At 45.9% G+C, this 20,000-nt stretch overlaps 1 protein-coding gene across 1 annotated transcript in view; it reads right to left on the bottom strand.

The window, feature by feature from the left end:
• LOC119574354 (filamin-A-like) overlaps nt 1-1,575 on the bottom strand; it is a gene marked incomplete at its 3' end in the record, with an annotated part of 73,385 nt that extends 71,810 nt beyond the window's left edge. The window contains 1 exon segment of the mRNA XM_037921558.1: nt 709-1,575. Coding sequence (XP_037777486.1) covers nt 709-1,072 — 364 coding nt within the window.
• Between the last annotated feature and the right edge of the window lie 18,425 nt (nt 1,576-20,000).

Below are 20,000 nucleotides of genomic sequence, written 5' to 3'. Positions count from 1 at the left end.
ATCCGCGCGCGCACGCGCACACACACACACACAGATATTTATATATGTGTGTGTGTGTGTGTGTGTGTGTGTGTGTGTGTGTGTGTGTGTGTGTGTGTGTGTGTGTGTGTGTGTGTGTGTGTGTGTGTGTGTCTATGTATACGTATGTATGAATCTATATACACTTTTTTTATTACACACATTTATGTATGTGTTCGGGGGTCTGTAGATAAAACTAGTACGTGCATAAGCGTGTTTGCCTGCTACTTGTTCAGTTGCAGCAACACCACTGTGGCTGTCACACGGCGGTGCAGGAAACCCTCAGCCTGGGAACAATGTTGTCTCCGCCTGATCGGATTACCACGACAGGTCGAGTTAAAGTCTCCACCGCCCGCGCCTTCCTTGGGAGTTCAACTTGCGGGGGGACGGAGAGAGGAGCTCCTTCATTTGCTGGTTTGGTATTAGGGGCTGCTAAGTAATAGGATGCAAGTGGGGAATAGGAAGTTATGAATGAATGTATGGAATTTTTATCCTCTATTTACTGACCCTGTTACCTGGTAGTTTACCTAGAAATCTTTAATGTTCTGCATTATTCTGTATGTTGCCCATTTGTAAAAACAGGCTATTGTATATCTATACAAATTGCTGCACGTGTTATCGACTATGTCAGATTTTTCACCGACTTACCAAATCATCGTTGACCGTAATCCCAACTTGTTTTTTTCTTACCTATGTTGACCAGCTTGATGCCGTCTTCGGCGATGGCATTGAGAGCGGTGGTGACGTTCTCCAAAGCCTGATGCTGGTTCATTACCCGCTTCACTTTCCGAAGGCGCCTCTTCTGCAGCACCTCCACCAGGGTGACGAGGGCCAGGCCGTCCCTCAGGTCCTCGGAGAGGTTGTCTACTTTAAGACCTGTATCCCGGAGCTGAACGTTGACCCAGTTTCTGAATGTGTGGTGCTGGATCTCCACCCACATGTCCTCCTGATCCTTGATCCGCATGCCCTTGGCGGCGTGTCCCTCAGCGCTCCTCGCCAGCAGCCCTGCGTGGCTCATGCGGAATTGTTCCTCGTCGCCCATACTGTCTGACATTTTGAAGTGTTGTTTTTCCTTAGCTGATTATACTCACTTCGACATTTCACATGAGTACAAGTGTCAAACTTAACTCTTTCTTTGGTTAACACTTGTTAAATACTTTATTTCTTACGTTCTTAATTTTATTCCACTACTACACAACCACCTTTAAATCATGGAGGAATAATACCGGCACTTCACTGACTAGACTCATGGTGACATAAGTCTTTCTCCAGCCTCAGTCAATCCGCCTTGGATATTCCTCCACCCTCCTCATATAATGCGTCTTGATGTTGGAGGTGGATAGAGGAAAGATGTTGAAAGAGCCGCACCTATGAACTATTTGTTCTCCTAACTCACACTGACTCCAAAGTCGTTTCTCCCTTCCCCGCTACACTGTGTTTAGAGTTGCCACCTCTCATTTCTTCGATAATAACAACGATGTACGATGTATAACAGTTGTCATTCCAACTATATTCAGCTTTGTTATATATAACTTGTATTGTTTAACCTCTTTTCCATGTTCCTTTTTAAAAATAACAATAACTGATTGATAAACAAAATATTATAGATGGCAGCACCTACCTGGCATCATTAAACCTTCATAGGAGAATTTTATTATCTTTAATACATACTTTCCATTTATAGCGTGCTGAAAATATTCATGTGCTTTAATCACAGTACATTCTGTAACAAGACGAAATAAATAAACATGGCTTCTATTTTGGGTGGCTAATATGTACACGAAAACAATTCCTCTTTTCAATTCTTGCATTTCACTGTCCTTTCATTTCCTATCACCAGCTTCACTCTACCATTTTCCTACTAGGGTCTCCGCCTAAATTCACTTCAGACTTACAGACTACAAAAACACAGTTACAGTAAGATCAGGAATGTTGATATGCGTATCTCTGTTGCAAGATTAGTGATTTCATTTACAAAAGATCCCTAGGTTGGGACCGTCTGACAATCGTATATATATATATATATATATATATATATATATATATATATATATATATATATATATATATATATATATACATATATATATGTGTGTGTGTGGTGTGTGTGTGTGTGTGTGTGTGTGTGTGTGTGTGTGTGTGTGTGTGTGTGTGTGTGTGTGTGTGTGTGGGTGCGTGTGTGTGTGTGTTTGTGTGTGTGTGTACATATATATATGTATATGTATATATAAAAAATATATATACACATCATCAATATATATATATATATATATAAAATATATATATATATATATACGTCAGATATATAATATAATATATATATAATATATATATATATATATATATATTAATATATGATATATATATATATTATGTATATATATAAATATAATAGTATATATATATATATATATATATATATATATATATTTATATATATATATAATATATATATACTATCTATTTATGATATATATATATAATATATATATATATATATATATATATATATATATATATATATATATATATATATATATATATATATATATATATAAAATATATATATATATATATATATATATATATATGTAAACACGCTTTTAAACAAACATATATCAGTTTTAAACTTTGAAATAAAACCAAAGGACTGAAACAAGGGAACTATACGCAACTACGTGTATGGCTGGGCCGAGAAACAAAGACTTACTTAGACAATTGGTTAATTTGTATTTTATATAATGATATAAACTAAACAGCTAAAGAGGGGGTGGTGAAAGAAATGTATATTAATGGGTGGTACTGATTAATATATTAGTATTTAGAAATTTGATATCTTTGTTCTGAGAATGCTTGTGACGTAAGCGAGATGACGTCGGAGAGGCGGCGCATTCCTCGGCCCTTCACGCTCCTGCCTTCACGCCGGTGTCAAGAGTCACGGCTCCCGCCCGATTCAAGTTCGCCCCGCAACCACGCCGAGCCTGCGGCAACCGCTTGGGAGACAGATCTCGGGACTAGTTTAGTGACCGTGAAAAAAAGACACTAATGAATCAGATATTAAGTTTCGGTGTTTATCTCCATCCCTGCTAAAATTGTTATATTCTCATGCTTCATACAGTCATCTCACAAATAGCGCAAGAACCAATTAACATTTTAGCGCCCGAACAGGGACGACTGCGAGTGCATGTGTAGCATATTTTAGCAAAATGGAGACCGAGAAGTTGCATCAAATTGGGAGAGATATCGGCTTAACCGGAGCTGACCTTGCTCAATTTATTAAGAAGGGAGCGGGAGAAAGAAACTGCCGCTCGAGAGGAGAAAATGGAAGGAAGAGCGTGGAAGCAAGCAGAACTGATGGTGCAAGAAGCAAAGGTGTAAGGAGAGGTCAAAAAAGAAATAAAGTTCCGTCAGATGGAGCTGAAGAATGAATCGGTCGAAGAGAAATCGTCGGAGAGCGAGCACAATGTCAAAGTAAGGTATCCTAAGTTACCGGTTTTTAATGAGAAGGCAGATGACATTGATGCATATCTCCAAAGATTTGAGCGGTTTGCCACTAGTGCGGACTGGACGGAGGATATTTGGGCGATAAGCTTAGCCTCGTTGCTCCAGGGACGAGCCCTAGCTATCTCAGACTGATGCAGGGAATTACAGTGAACTGAAATCAGCTTTAATAAGAGGTATTGGCTGTACTGCAGAAGGATTCAGAGTTAAGTTTAGAAGCTGTAGATTTTCTCGAGGTGAAACAGCCAAATAGTTTATTGCCAGGATGAGGAACCTGTGTGAACGGTGGATATAAATGGAAAACTGTAGCGCTACCTATAATTCCTTGAAAGACTCAATGATAAGGGAACAATTTATCTCCTCCTGTGATCGTAATTTAAAACTATTTCTTAAGGAACGCTCACTGGTGACCCTGCAGGATCTTGAAGAAAGTGCAGATCGGTATATCGAGGCTCATGGTCACTTTAATCTTAGAACCCCCATACAAGCATCTGTTTCAAGTGAATCGTCGGCGCAGCAGTTCGGGCAGGTAAATGAGGGCAATGACAGGAGCTTCAGAAAGACCCTATCTTCTACACTTCCCCAGGTAATGTGTTATATTTGTGAAAAGGGAGGACACAAGGCGTGGGATTATTTCAGACCCAATGCAACTAAAAGTAAGACTGAGACGTCCGGAGCGTTCGTTCGTTCGTTTGAGATTTACGAAGTTCTGGCTTCGCCCGGGCCTTCATATATATGGTCTCAATTTATTCTCTGATACAATGCTTACCGTGGTGGCGGGATTGCCAGCAGGCGCTCCTGCCGCTATAGTGTAAGCATGCGGCATAATATCATTACCAGGCCGGCGGCTGTTGTGGGCGGTTCTTGTCTCAGAAATTGTGTGTGCTCACAATTCTGTAAGTAATGTACCAACGTGGTGTTCGGCTCACCACAGTACATACAACACCCTTCTTCATGGTCAACTGTCTGTATGATTTGCCATGCCCAGTGGTAACCTAGTCTGATTCTGTGAAGAATGACTTCGGTACCTCTATTAATTGCTTCAGAGAGTGCCAGTGGCTTATAGCCTGTGGTGTCTGAGTACCATCTGGCTGAGGGGGAGTATCTCGTTTTCTCCCTGTGAAGCTGCAGGAGGAAGGCACGAGCTGTGGCATTGCACTTCTGCCTTAATATTTTTCGCCTCGGTTTTATTATCATGGGATTTGGGGGCATACCTCTGCCAGTGTCAGCTAGTCTGTCAGCAAGCTCGTTCCATCAGATGCCTATGTGGCTAGGGACCCAGTTTATGATTATTCTTCTACCCTGAGCAAGAATCCTCTGTACTGTTGTGAGGATAATAGTCAGAAGGTAGATGTTGTCTTTGGGTAAGCTTTGCTGCAGACAGTCTGCCCTGGAGTCTGTATGTATGACCACGTGTCGTTCTCTCAGGGACGTGTGGGCTAGGGCTCCCATGATCGCAACTGCCTCTGCCTGTAGCGAGGAGGCGTTGTCTGTTACCCTCATGGATTGTGTGGCATCCCTTGCTGCAAAGCCGGCGCCTACAGTGTGGTTTAAGGGATCGACTGATCCATCTGTGAAGTAGGTTCTACTACCCAGAGGATTGATGGCTGCAATGACCCTCTCAGCTTCTGCCTTTAAGCTAGGCATGGTGTATTGATTCTTTGTCCTTGACAAGCTCATGACAGAGAACTCAATCAAGGTTTGCGCCCATGGAGGGGCTTCAACAGTCAGGATGGGGGAGTCCATGCCCTTGGCAAATAGTTGTTCTTTGAGCTGATAGCGTATCAACACCCTGACTGTGTGAGATAGCCAGGAGTTGTTTGCAAACAGCTTGTGGTCTTGTTCTAGGTGTCTGATTATATTTTGTCTCATTTTTGTGTTCCGGGGAGCTTGGATGGCCTTTGAAAGGAAATGAGCTGCCTTTAGATCAATTCGAGATTTCAGGGGGAGAAGGTCTACCTCCATGACGAGGTTGAGGGCCTTCGTCCACCTTGGGCACCCAGAATGATCGTAGCAGCTTCCTTTTGGACTGTCTCCAATTTTTCTCTTAATTTTGGCTTTGCGGCAGTCAGGGAGACAAAAGCATAGTCAACAGTGGGACGGATGGCATGTACATCTTAGTACTTTATGTCTGGCTCCTATGTGTCTCGCGGACATTGCTCTCATGACAAACAGTCTTGCTATGGTTCAGTCAACCAAGTACAGGACCTCCTTCTGGAAGGAGAGGGTCCAGTCAATCATTACCCCAAGATATTGGAAGACCTGGACCAATTCTAAGTCCATTCCCTGAATTCTCAGAATTGTGCCTTGAACATTTAGTCTCAGAGCCATGGCTTTGGATTTGGCCGCAGAGATCTTTAGTCCTGTCCTACAGCACTCCTCAGATACAAGGTTTAGACAGCGCTGGGCTTTACTTAGGCAGTTTGCTCCAGTGGAGATGATTGCAAGGTCGTCTGCATAGGAGATGATCTTGCACCCCACTGGGAGCTGCATGTTGAGGATGCAGGACATTAGGGTGTTGAAAAGGGCTGGACTGAGGACCCCATCCTGAGATGTTCCATTTTCTAATGGCATGTGCTGTGAGAGGTGACCTTGGAATCTGACTTTGGCTGTTCTGTTCCTGAAATAGTCACCTATCCAAGCCATGACCTTTCCTCTGATTCCCTTCTGGATCAGGCTCTCCTGAATACAAGAGGACTTGCTAATTCAAAAGCCTTCTCCAGGTCTAGGAATACTACCACAGAAGTGACAGTGCTGATTGTACTCAAGAGCGTGGCTATGTGTGTGCTGTGCTCATGCCCCTTGTGAACCCGTGGAGGTGCTCATGTGGGGGTCCCATTTTCCATTGGAGTCGGTTTAGTACCATTCTCTCGGCCGTCTTGCCCAGACAGCTGAGGAAGAGAAATGGGGTGGTATTTCCCTGGCTCCTTTAGTTTTGGGATGGGAACTATGATGGCCCTCTTCCAGCTCTGGGGTAGAGTGGAAGTTTCCCAGGACTTGTTGATGAGTTGCAAGAATGCAAGCTCCCCTGCCAATCCTAGGTGGGAAATGATGGGGTACGAGATCCCATCAGAACTCGGGGCTGTGGAAGAACTGTTTTTGTAAGTTTGTCTTAGTTCCTTCAGAGAGAAGATAGCATCTGAGTTATCGAGTTCAGCTGCCCTCTCTCTAATATGAGCAAGTCTGCCTGGTTGTACGCATTGTTGGTTTGCCCTCAGTTCAGCTGGCAGACTGTTGCTGCTTGTTCTCACAGAGAACTGCGCCAGTCCGTCTGTTTGCTTCTGCTTGAGGGTCGTGTTGTGTGCACCTCTGGGCTGAGCGGCTTGTAGCTCACCTGACCCGTTGCCACAGCTCTGTAAGGGTGGTCTAAGGCCTCACACCATTCCAGCCACTTTTCCTGCCTGACTCTTATGGCAGTTTCCTTGGCATCCCTGACTACTTCCCTTAGAAGGGCTAGGTTGTCAGGGGTTCTTTGCCTTCGGAAATGTTTTCTACACATGTTCACTCTGTGGTTGACTTCCTTAATCTTGTTATTAAAGTACCAGGTGTCCTTATAACTCCTGGACCATGGAAAAGTTTTAGATGTTGTCTGTGAGGCTGCTTGATTTATGGCACTGATAAGTCTGGCTTCAAGCACTTCCACGTTTTCACTCTGTGGGGATTCATTGCTTCTAAGACAGTAGGTCAAGCTATCCCGAAAGGCTTGCCAGTTGGCCTTGTCTGTTTTCCATCTTGGATTTGCTTGTGGCATTTGGGCTGGGCCAGTATCCATGAGGGTAGTGATATTGACATAATGGTTACACATGGCAGTCTCTTTAACACACCATCTAAATTCTCTAATTCTGCAGTCGCCAGGGTGAGGTCTAGGACCCCTCCTCTGACACTGTTCAGAAGAGCGATCTCGGGGAAAGTCTCAAGCACGTTGGCTATTTGATGGCCTGCCGCATCCGGTGCCCTGCAGGGAGCCAGGATGGGTGGTGTGCAATGAAGTCTCCCCCTATGATCACTCGGTCTTGTGTTCAAGTACCACAGACCTGGCTGATGTCTAAGCTCCTACAGTCTGGCTTGCTGTACACATTGTACAGTTTGAGGGGCCCCCCAGCCAGGTGAATCTCAACAGCAAGAGATTCAACATCCTCTCCACAGTGTGGTGCATCGGCTATTGCGGAGCACAGGATTGTTGCTCTGACCAGGGTGATCAAGCCTCTTTTGGCAGCTGTGTTTGGCAGCATGAAGACATGAAGCGAACAGTCCCTTCTATTAATGTCTCCTGGAGCATGACAATGTCAGTATTCCTTGATCGCACTATTGCGTGGAGGATGGCATTCTTTGTATTGAAGCTATAGATGTTCCACTATAGTATGCTTAAATTGTGTGTCATGATGTTACTTGGTGATAGTTACATCAGAGACATCTTTATATTCAGTTTCATAGTCGGAGTCTGACAACTCCATTGTGAAATCCTTGCTGGTTGAGGGATCTTCATCTGTTGTCAGGCTGCCCGTGAGTCAACTGGGAGGTGAAGAGCCTTTGGTAACTCTGACTTTCTTGAGTTTGGCTTTTTTCACTTCAGGCTTTATCTCTGAATCTTTTCTCTTTGCTGAATTTACCTAAGTAAGGTCAGCTTGCTCTGGCACTGGCTGCACAGGTTCAGCCTGTTCTGGCTCTGCCTGTGAGGGCATGGCCAGGGTTGGGGTGGGGAGGGAAGTCTCGTCCTGGGGTGAGGGTGAGGCTCCTTAGGCTCTATTCATCTTCCTCCCTTTCAGGACTGCGACAGTCCTGGGTCATTGCCGTCATGGCGACCGTGATTGCCTTCTCTGCCTCACTGGACCTCCCCAAAGCTGTTGCTACTGCAGTGACTACAGCAGTCAACAGGAGAGTCATATCTTCCTCATCAAAGAGGAGAATATCATCTATTGGGGAGGCCTTTGCAGTGTTCTTTGAACCTTAATTCCTTTGGTTCATTTTCTGCTCTTTTGTTATGGTCGGAAACTCCTTTTTATTGGAGATATCCGGTGTCGGCTGTGGAGGGGCTTCCTTCCTCTTAGGAGGTCGGGAAGTCTTTTCTCTTATGTTCTGTCCCCAGACATGGGTGCCTAGGGGAGCAGGAACAAAGTCTGGTCCTGACAGAGTGAGCCAGGCTCCAGGCGTGATGGTCCTTGGCACAGTTGGGACATTTGGCTTTTGTGTCCCTTTGGCCTTGCTTGTGGGCCTTGAGGCACACCTCGGTGTTGTGTGCCTTGCTACAGACATCACATTTAGGAGCCCCAGTCACCTAGATCAAGGGTAGTGATTGGGGCTCCTTTCAAGTTCACCAGAACTTGCCTGGTTGGGCTCTTCCCTTTCGACATTGGCTAGCGTTCACGACCTGTGGGTGTGATGTGATCACATCCACATCATATGATAGTGAGAAACCAAGCACCATCTTGACTATCCTATCTTCGGCATTGAGTGGCGAGAGGCACACTTCCCTCCCATCATTAAGCTCCTTGGTTTCCTGCAGGAAATTCAAAGTGGCTTGGTCTTTGGGCATGATAATCATGCCCTGGTCTTTGACAACCCGGATTAACAGCCGGATTTTTCGCTGCTTCTTCAATGCTCTTAACAGTTGGTAGGCATTGTCAAAGCTTTCAGGTTTAGAGGGAACCTTAAACTGTGGGGAATGCCTAGGGGGTCCAGACTCACCCTCAGAGTCTGTCTCCGGCCTGGGTCGTTTCGGGCCGCCCTTTCGGCTTAAATTGTGGGCGGCGGTCGTGGGAGCAGCAGCTGTTTCGGCTGGTTCAGCTTGTGCTCCCATCTCGCTCAGGGAGGACGTCTGAGGGTTACTCAGAGCTCTCCCTGATTTGCCTGCTGGCTTGGAGAGGCCAGCACGAGAGTCCATCTTCTGGACAATCTCATTGACAGACATGTTTTTGGCTGATGTCGTGTCCATCTTACTAGTAGGTCTCACAGAGTCAACCTGTGCTTTTTAATTTCTCTTGCCACTAGAAGCCACGTATGGCTTCAGAGTGGCTGCCGTAGTCTGGGCCTTGCATGGTTTGTCAACATTTTGATCTCTTTCTTGTGGGGGGTTTGAAATGTTTGCTATAAAATAAGCAGTTATTTCATCCTCTCACGCCCCCACCCACCACTGAGTCCAACAAGGGGAAGCTGTATGTTGGAACTAATGTCTAACAGCCACAGGGGTGGTGAGAAGATATACACAGCCAATGGCCATTGTACCGCCACTCATGGGACCAGTGTGAGTGCCAACACAACATTGACTGCTTGACCCTAGCCTTCCGAAGGAGACCAGCTGATTGATCTGACCGGGCCGAGATCAGAACACCTGTCTTGCTGGAATAAAGGACGAAAGAGGCGTGTTGCTAGCCGCAGTGTGTATTCATGCACGGCATCGCACAACCTCCAGGACTCCCGTCTCCACAGCACACAGGGATGCCATGCACGGCAAACACGTGAGTAGATGTGAACCCCTGGGGAGAGACCAGAGGGGATGACCTTCCACCTACAAGATAAGCATCATTGTTTGGAATCCTTTCTTCCTCCCTTTAATGCGAACACAGCCATCAGAGTCCTGCTCCTCGAAGAGGAGGTTCCGGTGGCAGGACCACGAGTACGTCCGGAGCGATGAAGAAAGAGGCCGCGGCGGCGATATCACAAGGAGCGCAGAGAATCACCAAGCCCCCGCGAGACGCCGTGGCGCAAGTTGTGCAGGTCGATCCGGTGCAGGTGACTGATGGTCACGGCTGGATAAGGTAATTGGAAAGGGATTTCGAGTGGCTTGTGGTGGATCAGGAAAAACTGGAAATTCGAAGTTAATCACAAAACCAGGAGAAGTGGTAGGACATAAAGTGACGATGATGAGAGACAATGGCTGTACCACTGTGTTGGTGAATAGAACTTTGGTGCCTAATTACAAGTTGACAGGTAAGCACTGTGTAGTTGAAATGGCTAATTCGGATGTATTTTGTTATACGGAAGCAGAAATTACCATACAGAGTCCTTTCTATACAGGAATAACTAAAGCTGTTTGTATACCTAATCCCATACATGGCTTGGTAATTGGAAATATACCAGGTGTAAAGTCAGGAAAAGATAGTGATGGTAACACACTTGTGGTGTAGTGACACGTAACATCCAGGCAACGGAAAGGAAACAGCCACAACTTAAGGTATTGCCAGTGTCTTACATGTTAAATATGACGATCAAGCAAGCACAGCAATAAGACAAGACCTTAAATGGAGTAAGGGAATATGCAGAGGAAAGCAAAGAATTTTTATCACAGAAAGAATGATGAATTTTCTATGTTTATACTAAAGCGAGGAGTTCTTTACAGAAAAGTGAGAATTGGTAATTTAAAGAGGGAGCAACTCCGTGTCGCTCTGCCGTACTCGACTTGGCTCATTCAAGCATCATGGGAGGCCATCTGGCGACGGGAAGGACCATAGATCGAGTGATTTTTTCTATCCCGGTATAGCGAAGGACACTGAACGATATTGTCGATCGTGTGATGTGTGTCAGAGGACTGTTGATAAAGGTAAAGTACAAAGAGCAGAATTAGGGAAAATGCCAATAATTGGAGGGCCTTTCTCTCGTTTAGCTGTTGATATTGTCGGCCCAATTAATAAGAGATCTTCTGACGGTTCGAGATACATCGGTAGTGGACTTCGCGACCAGATACCCAGAGGCTGTGGCACTGCAGAACATCGACACTACATCCGTAGCGGAAGCTCTGGTAAATATTTTCAGTCGAGTGGGCATTCCAAGGGAAGTGCTGTCAGACAGGGTAACGCAGTTTTTCTCGTCAATGAAGCAGGAAGTTTATAGGTTATTATCTATATAGTCCATTACTACGACTCTTTATCACGCTATGTGTAATGGGTTGGTAGAAAAATTATAATAATAATAATAATAATCGGTTTATTGATTTTCATGCAGCCAGAGGCTGAAAATATACATAGAAATACAGATAGAGAGACAAACTATATATACATAAACATATAAACAACACATAACAAAGTAAACTAACAATCAATAATAACAAAATAAACAGATAAACAAAAGCCAAGTACAAAATCAGGTGAGCTAGGATTGGACAAGTAAATATGGACTAGTGTTCGTTGATGAGTCGGACTAGAGTGGGTACTGTGCTCTGGTGGTAGCGGTCAGTGCGGGCCCTGATGGGCACCAGTTTGTTGGCGGCGCGTAGGGCCCGGCGAAGCGGCGGCGCGTCGGGGGGCAGCAGGTCACGGTGGCGTGGATGGCACAGCAATTTTAGACCAAACTGCTGCAGTGAGGTTGAGTAGTGAGTGGCGAGGGAGGTGAGGCCTACGGCAGCCAGGGCGCTGTCATAGCTGATATAGACAGGGCCGAGAATGATCTTGGCTGCCCTTTTCTGCACCCTTTCAAGTTGTAGCAGCTGGGTGGCGGTGAGGGAGGGGGACCAGGCGGGGGAGGCATAGGTCAATTTAGGCAGGATGAATAGCCTGTAGATATTCTGAAGCTCCGGGAGTGGAACGCCAAGGAACTTGAGGCGACGCAGCATGTGAAGCCTGTACGAGGCAGACCTCACGATGTCTCTGACGTGCTGCGTCCAGGAGAGCTTATCGTCGATGGTCACGCCGAGCAGCTTGGTGGAACGGACTACGTCGAGCGGATGGTTGTCCAGCGTGAGGATGGGCGAGGGGGCGGGGTTGGTGGAGAAGTTGAACTGCATCACAACTGACTTCTGGCGATTGATGGTGACGTGATTTGCGGTGGTCCAGGAGAGGAGGTTGTCGAGGGTGCGCTGGATGGCGGAGAGGTCAGGGCAGGAACTATCAATGGCGGCGGCGATGGTCGAGTCATTCACGTATTTCCAACGATGCTCGGTATCGAGGAGAGCGTCCTTAATCATGACTAGGAAGCATAGAGGGCCAATCCTAGTCCCCTGGGGGACTCCGCACGTGAGTGGCAGAAGGCTGGAGACTTGACCCTGCACGCGCACGGCCTGTTGCCTGTTAGAGAGAAGGTCTGCCAGCCAGGGGATGAGGCACTCCCTGATGCCCGTGGAAGCTGCTGCTTTTGAGATGACCGTAGTGTGGTCTACCAGGTCGAAAGCTTTCTTGAAATCTATGAAGATGCTGGTGATGGAGGATTTGCGCTTGTCGAGGTGGGCGTGGACGAAGTCGAGGAAGCTGACGAGGGACACTAAAAAGGATGCTGAAAAGGATGTGTGTAGAACAGCCTAAAGAGTGGCATAGATATTTATCACCATTACTTTTTGCATATAGAGAAGTTCCATAGGCAAGCACAAAGTTCTCGTTATTTGAGCTTGTTTACGGACATGTAGTGAGAGGTCCGATGGCATTGTTAAGGGAGCTGTTTGACAGCGAGGTGAATGAGCCCGATACAAGGTCATCATACGAATATGTTATCAATCTGAGGGAAAGGTTAAAAGAACGCACAGGAAGTTGCACAGTATTACTATAACCGGAAAACTAAAGACAGTGTTATAGAATCAGGAGATGACGCATTACTACTACTACCTACGAACTCGAATAAATTGCTGTTTCAGTGGAAAGGTCCTTTTAAGGTAGTTGGGAGTCTTTAAGTAGGGAGAACTTTAAAGGAAAGACCACATAAACATGCTAAAACGGTATGTACAGTTGCGGAATTATATTTCAGTTCATGTGCGGGGTCCCACTCTTGTACATCTGGCAACCACCTTGATGTAAACATAGCGTAAATAGTATTTTTATGAATGAGGCCAAAGCCCTAGTTTGTTTGTAACAAAGAGCGGGATTGGTAGAATATAAATAGCCAATAAGTGTATTAATATATATTTTTAGAAACGAAATAAGCATTTGATATTTGTTTTTTCTTTCTTTCTTTCTTTCAAATAAGTGGGTGCAAAACATGCAGTATTATTTATCGCTGGCTTTGTAGGGGAATGTTTTTCAAATGCGACTTTTTGGAATTGTTTATCCAAATGGCAACGCCTATGGAGGTAAGGCGGCATTCCCCCTTTATTTGAAAACAACAATTAACAATGATATTTGCATATTTCTTGAATATAGAAAACGCCTTATACTTTAAACATCTATGTATGGCAGCTAAATCAAATAGAAATCTGCAAATTCGCTGAGAAGTTAGCAAGTGCTTTGTATTTGATTACTTGCTTGCTTTGTATGAACTGACTAACTGGTAAAACACTCTTAATTTTTTAAAGATATTTGGTTGCCTTTTTACTTTTAAAGAACTGTAATATGTAGAAAAAAGGTAAATATTGGGGAAAATCACACTGACAGAACTAAATATCTTAAAAAAAAATGATGAGTGTTTTACCAGTTAGTCAATTCATACAAAGCAAGATTGTATTTCAGTAATTAAATACATGTTCCTTTTTCGCTGAACGTGGTTCAGAATATTTCAAATGCAAAACTATAATTCTAAATCGCTACGCATACTAGTAGTCAAACAACTGAAAATGTCAGCATCTCTAATTTCCTAACAAGCACACATGCTCACAATGATGAAACCCTTATATTTTCACTGTATTCCTATTGTGATTTTCGTATAGTTAATGTTCTATAATGAAAGTTATAACGTAACCTTTTTTCTTTTGAATCAGTGTTTGGATCTGACGAAAAGATAATTAACTTTATTTGTTCAATTAGCTGCTTCTAGATAGTGAAGTAACGGGTAGTTGCAAAGCTCTCGCCGAATTTGCATATTCTATTTCTTCCAGCTGCCATACTTAGCTGTTTACAGCGTTTATAAGTGTAAAGAATGTGTAGCTCCAATCATCTGTGGAACTAAAACGCCGGCCCACTTCCATAGGTGTTTCCATTTCAGTAATCAAATAATTCCAAGAAATCGTGTATGAAAAAATACTCTTTAAAGCCAACAGCATTTAATACATTTAATACTGTTACGTCGGCCGCCTCGTCTCTCAGACGGAGTGCTATCCACAGGGTCGTGAACACTGAACAGCTCCAAGAGGCACCCAGCATCACAGCGTCCCAGAACACCACGAGGGGAAACGCCAAGTGGCAAGGCAGGGCACGAAATAAACACAAAATGACAGTCTTTCCTTTATTTAAACAAATTATTTACCCATACACTTTTCTATAGGCACAATACAGGGGGGAAACCAGTATGTCACATTGCACGATACAGCTTATAACAGGGCAACACAAAGTATATCAGGTCACAAGGGCACACACGAGGTCTTCACAGGAGCAGCACCCAACTACCTCTCTCCTGGCTTGTTCCTCCGCTCCTCCGCTCACAGCCAGTTGCGTCATGTTTGCCCAGGTCATCCTTTTCATGTTAACACATGTTTCGCACAGAGACAAAGACCCACTGGCGTAGCACTATCCCCCCCTATCAAGCAGATAGGGGGGATAGTCTGCTCTGATATACCTAAACATTAAACAAACTACAGAAAATTTTAAAATTAGTCCTCAGGAACAAACAAAATTCTTTCAAACAAAAGTAACCGTAATTGTAAATCAGTTCTCAGAAACACAAAAATCTTTCATCCAGCGCGGCTTTCTTCACTCTCGCTGGGGTCGCTCTGCAGGAGGTGTGGGCGGCGGTAGATTGGCAGTGGCACACAGAGGGGTATCTCCTGCCCCAAGACCTGGCTCATGGTCACCATTGACGTCTGTTGCATCGCCCTCACCGTCCAAATGCTCGTCCTCATCTCGGTCAGCGTCTGCCACGTCCTCATCGCTGCTACTGGGGCTAACGTCATCTTCTTTTTCCCCATGGCCCCAGGAGTAGCCGCAGCCGGTCCATGTGGACAACAGACGGTCGTTTTCGCCCTCTGCGAATTCAGTAGGTGACATCAGAGAGGGCCGCTACCACCGTGTATGGCCATTCCCAGGGGCTCTGTAGCTTCTGACGCAGGTTATGCAGCCACACTCTCTCACCTATGTTGTACCTCACTTCCCTAATGCGCCAGTCATAGGTCTCCTTCATGGCATGGCCGGCTACCTTGAGCTTGCCACGCACTCCGGGCTAGTACAGTCGTAACGTGTCGGCCTCTCATCCGAGGGGTCGGCGGTTCGCGCCCCGCCCAGGCGCGAGAAGTTGCTACTGTCGCCTGGAGGTTACTGCTGTGGCTGGGCACCACGGCGGGCAAGGACTCGGTTCAGCCGAGTCAGCAGCAGCTGACACACGTGAGCAAAAATCAAGCAGGCACTATGTCACACCAAGAATATCCATTGTATCAAATGGAATCCAAACCAAACTTCACTCGTCGGTGCACCTCTGCCAGGTTAGCGGCGCTCCGGTGCACCAAGTCATCGAGGAAGTCAAGCAACGGCCCCACACCAACCAACTCCTCGCTCCCCGACGACTCTTCTGGACGCTCCACTTCCTCACAAGTGCCCAGCTTTGCACCAGTTGGCACCTTCTGGGCCTTATCGGAGAAGTTAGCTACCAACACTGTAACTAACCCCTCCCCTGGTCCAACAAGGCTCCGCCCAACCGCTACACCATCAGCCAGCTGCAGGTTTTGGATGGGCTCCACGAGGCCCTCTACTCCATGCATCACTCTTGACAGTCGACACCGGATTCTAGACTCTGTCCTGGAGGCAAGGTGCAGTCGCTCAGCCGTAACTACCTCTGCACAGCCAACCACTGGAAGCAAGGGCACATCTTCACCGTGCACCCTCACCAGCTTCCGTCCAAGGTCGACACACACCTTACTCTGCGTCAGGTAGTCAAGGCCCAGCAAGCAGTGCTCGTCCAGATCGGCCACATACACCGGCAGCCGCTGCACTGTGCTGCCCACGCCAATACGAGCCTCCACTGGCCCCTTGAGCTGCACACAATGCCCCGTGACACCACAGTCTCTGGTGCATCTGGAAGTCGCATAGTGGCCAACATATCAAGCCTCACTAGGGTCTTCTCAGCCCCAGTGTCCACTGTCAGGTGGCATGGCTTCCCATCTACTGAGCCCTCCACCTGCATCGTGCTGGTTCAACGGCAGCTTACCCAAGTCGGGGCCCGGGAACCGAGGACGGCTGGGTTTCGGCCCCCTTCTCCAGCCTGTCCGAGTTTTCCGCCTGTACCACTTCCTTAGCCTTAGGACATGCACTCGGATGGTGACCATACCTACCACAGTCCTTGCAGCACTGCTGGAAGGCATCAGTTGAGAGGACGTGTTCTCCGCTCCCTCCGACACCGACTACGTCTGTGCCCTTCCTCACCCCAGCCCCAACACAAGCCTTGGAAAGTGCTCGGGCTCACCTTCCTCAATGCTACCTTTTCCACTTTAGCCTTCCGGCCCCAGAGGTTATGGCGGGACTGAGCAGCTGGCCCTAGGCCACCGGTTGCCTTCAGGAAGGCCTCGAACTCTAAGGCCCTCGCCAGCGCCACCTGCAGGTCCTGAGGGTGTGCCTACTTGACGTAGATTTGCAGCTGCTGGTCCTGCAAAGCGTCAACAAAGAAATCGCGGGCCAGGACCACGATCATCTCTTCCGCAGCCGCAGGGTACGACCTCCTTACCAGCGCCTCTACATCCTGCGCCAGCTGGGACAGTGTCTCGCCATGCTCACGAGTCCGCTTCTTCAAGCGGGCCCGATACAGCTCAGGTTCCGAGTTTGCCGCCACCTATACCCAAGGGAGCGGTTCCGATGGGTCCCCAGCTTCTGCAGCGACCACTGGCTCCGACACGACGCTGCGAGGCCCGGGGGTTTCCTGCCACGGACCCCAGGCAGACCCCAGTAAATCTGACACTCTGGCATCTGTTGCCAGAACCTCATCTGCCTTCTCTGCTTGCAACGTTACTACCTCGTGACGACGCCTTTCTGCCTTCACTTCCTCCCTCAGGCCCTGAACCTCGCCCTTCAGAGTCTGCACCTCCTCCATCAGTTCACTCTTCACGCTGTTGCAGGCCTTGTCGGTGTACTGCTGAGTTTCCATCTTCACAGATGCAAGATTGCTCTGTAGCACCTCAACAAGTTGGCAGAACTGTTCCTCTGCCTTCCTTGCCTGCATCTCGACGAGATGGTGCGCCTGCTCGCGTGCCCTCTGTGCCTGCTCTTCTGCCCTTTGTGCCATTTCCTCCCTCATACTGGCCAGCATGGCAGTGATCAGGTCCATCTGGCTCGGCTTCACCTCACTGTGCCTGCCTCAGTCATAGCCTCCTCTCCCTCATGGCTGCCGCCATCTTTGGACGACATGATAAATCGGCGCATCTCACTGATCAAATATCACAAATCCCACTCCTGACACCATTTGTTACGCCGGCCGCCTCGTTTCTCTGCCACCAACACAAGGCAGGCTAGGCAGACGGCGTGCTATCCACAGGGTCGTGAACACTGAACAGCTCCAAGAGGCACCCAGCATCACAGCGTCCCAGAACACAGGAGGGAAAAGCCACCTGGCGAGGCAGGGCACGAAATAAACACAAAATGACAGTCTTTCCTTTATTTAAACAAGTTATTTACCCATACACTTTTCTATAGGCACAATACAGGGGGGAAACCAGCATGTCACATTGCAAGATACAGCTTATAACAGGGCAACACAAAGTATATCGGGTCACAAGGGCACACACGAGGTCTTCACAGGAGCAGCACCCAACTGCCTCTCTCCTGGCTTGTTCCTCCGCTCCTCCGCTTACAGCCAGTTGCGTCATGTTTGCCCAGGTCATCCTTTTCATGTTAACACATGTTTCGCACAGAGACAAAGACCCACTGGCGTAGCAATACATATAACAAGAAATTATGCTTTCGTAAACTAATCAAGAGAATACATAAACTTTGACTTTGCAATGAAGATAAATATACTAATTTAATGACACTACACATATACAGTGCATAGACATGAATTGACAAACGATAGAATAAAAATTACAAATATGACAAAACAAAAGTAGAGAGCAACATAAACCCACTCCCTCAGAATAAATGTGAAAACATTTAAGATATTAGATACCATAGAACATCCTTAATGGAAGTAAGATTATTTCCTTTCCTTCAAACCACCTAACTTGTAGTTCCATGAGTTGAAACAAGCTAACGTGCATTTACTTGCTCATCTGTTCGAATGTGGATGCGTCTCAATCGAAACGTCATGGCTTATGGAATATTTAGAGCGAAAATCATTATAAGAATTTAGCGCAAGATAAATTGTATTCGTGATGAACGGATCATACATATATTTTTGTAACTCATCAAATATATAATTGTGCACACACGCATACGCACACACACAAGCGCGCAGACAGGGCTCACACACACACGCACGCACACTCACACACACGAGGGCGCACTCATATACATGCACACACACAACAGTAAAGCGTCTTTATATTCTCCATACCCATAATGCAGTTTTGCGTTCATGTAATGTTCTATAATGGAGAAAATAACGTAGTATGTTTTCTGTTTACTGAAAAAGTGTTTTGGTTCGGTGAAAAGAAAAGTCTCAAAGTTCGATCAGCTACTACTAGATGGTGCAACTTCTCAGCGAATTTGCAGATTTCTATTTGATTTAGCTGCCATACATAGATGTTTGAAGTATGAGGCGTTTTCTATATTCAAGAAATATGCAAATATCATTGTTAATTGTTGTGTTCAAATAAAGGGGGAATGCCGCCTTACCTCCATAGGCGTTGCCATTTGGATAAACAATTCCAAAAAGTCGCATTTGATAAACATTCCCCTACAAAGCCAGCGATAAATAATACTGCATGTTTTGCACCCACTTATTTGAAAGAGAGAAAGAAAGAAAAACAAAATATCAAATGCTTATTTCGTTTCTAAAAATATATATTAATACACTTATTGGCTATTTATATTCTACCAATCCCGCTCTTTGTTACAAACAACCAAGGGTTCTCGCCTCATTCATATAAATACTATTTACGCTATGTTTACATCAAGGTGGTTGTCAGATGTACAAGAGTGGGGCCCCGCATGTGTACTGAAATATAATTCCTCTACTGTACATAGAGAACCGGGTGACACATTTCCAGCGGCGGTTGTGGTAGTTAACGACGAGGATAATGCGGAGGGAAGAGCAACGACAATTCCCGGTTACAACCCGCGCGAAACCTGGAGAGATGTCTTGTTGGATTCAGACTTGCCAGCTGATTATCCAAACGATGTGAGAGGCATCCTGCAAGCGTTTGGCGACGTTCTCACCGATGCCCCAGGTAAAACGACAGAATTAGAGTATAATATTGAGTTAACAGTTCCAGAAATCATAAGAGTAATCCATATCCTTTACCGTAAAGATTAGAGGAAAATATGAAAAAGGAATTAGTAGTATGCTGGAGATAGGGATAATTGGGCCTTCAGACTCTGATTATTCTACACCTATAATAGTAGTCCCTAAAAAAGATGGAAATCAGAGACTTTTAGATTTTAGAAAACTGAACAAGGATGCACACACACACACACACACACACACACATATATATATATATATATATATATATATATATATATATTTTTTGTGTGGTGTGTGGTGTGTGTGTG

The sequence above is a fragment of the Penaeus monodon genome, chromosome 6, assembly GCF_015228065.2.
Source record: "Penaeus monodon isolate SGIC_2016 chromosome 6, NSTDA_Pmon_1, whole genome shotgun sequence".
Classification (NCBI taxonomy): domain Eukaryota; kingdom Metazoa; phylum Arthropoda; class Malacostraca; order Decapoda; family Penaeidae; genus Penaeus; species Penaeus monodon.
The sequence above is the reverse complement of the archived record's forward strand: the minus strand, read 5'-3'. Positions and strand labels throughout refer to the sequence as shown.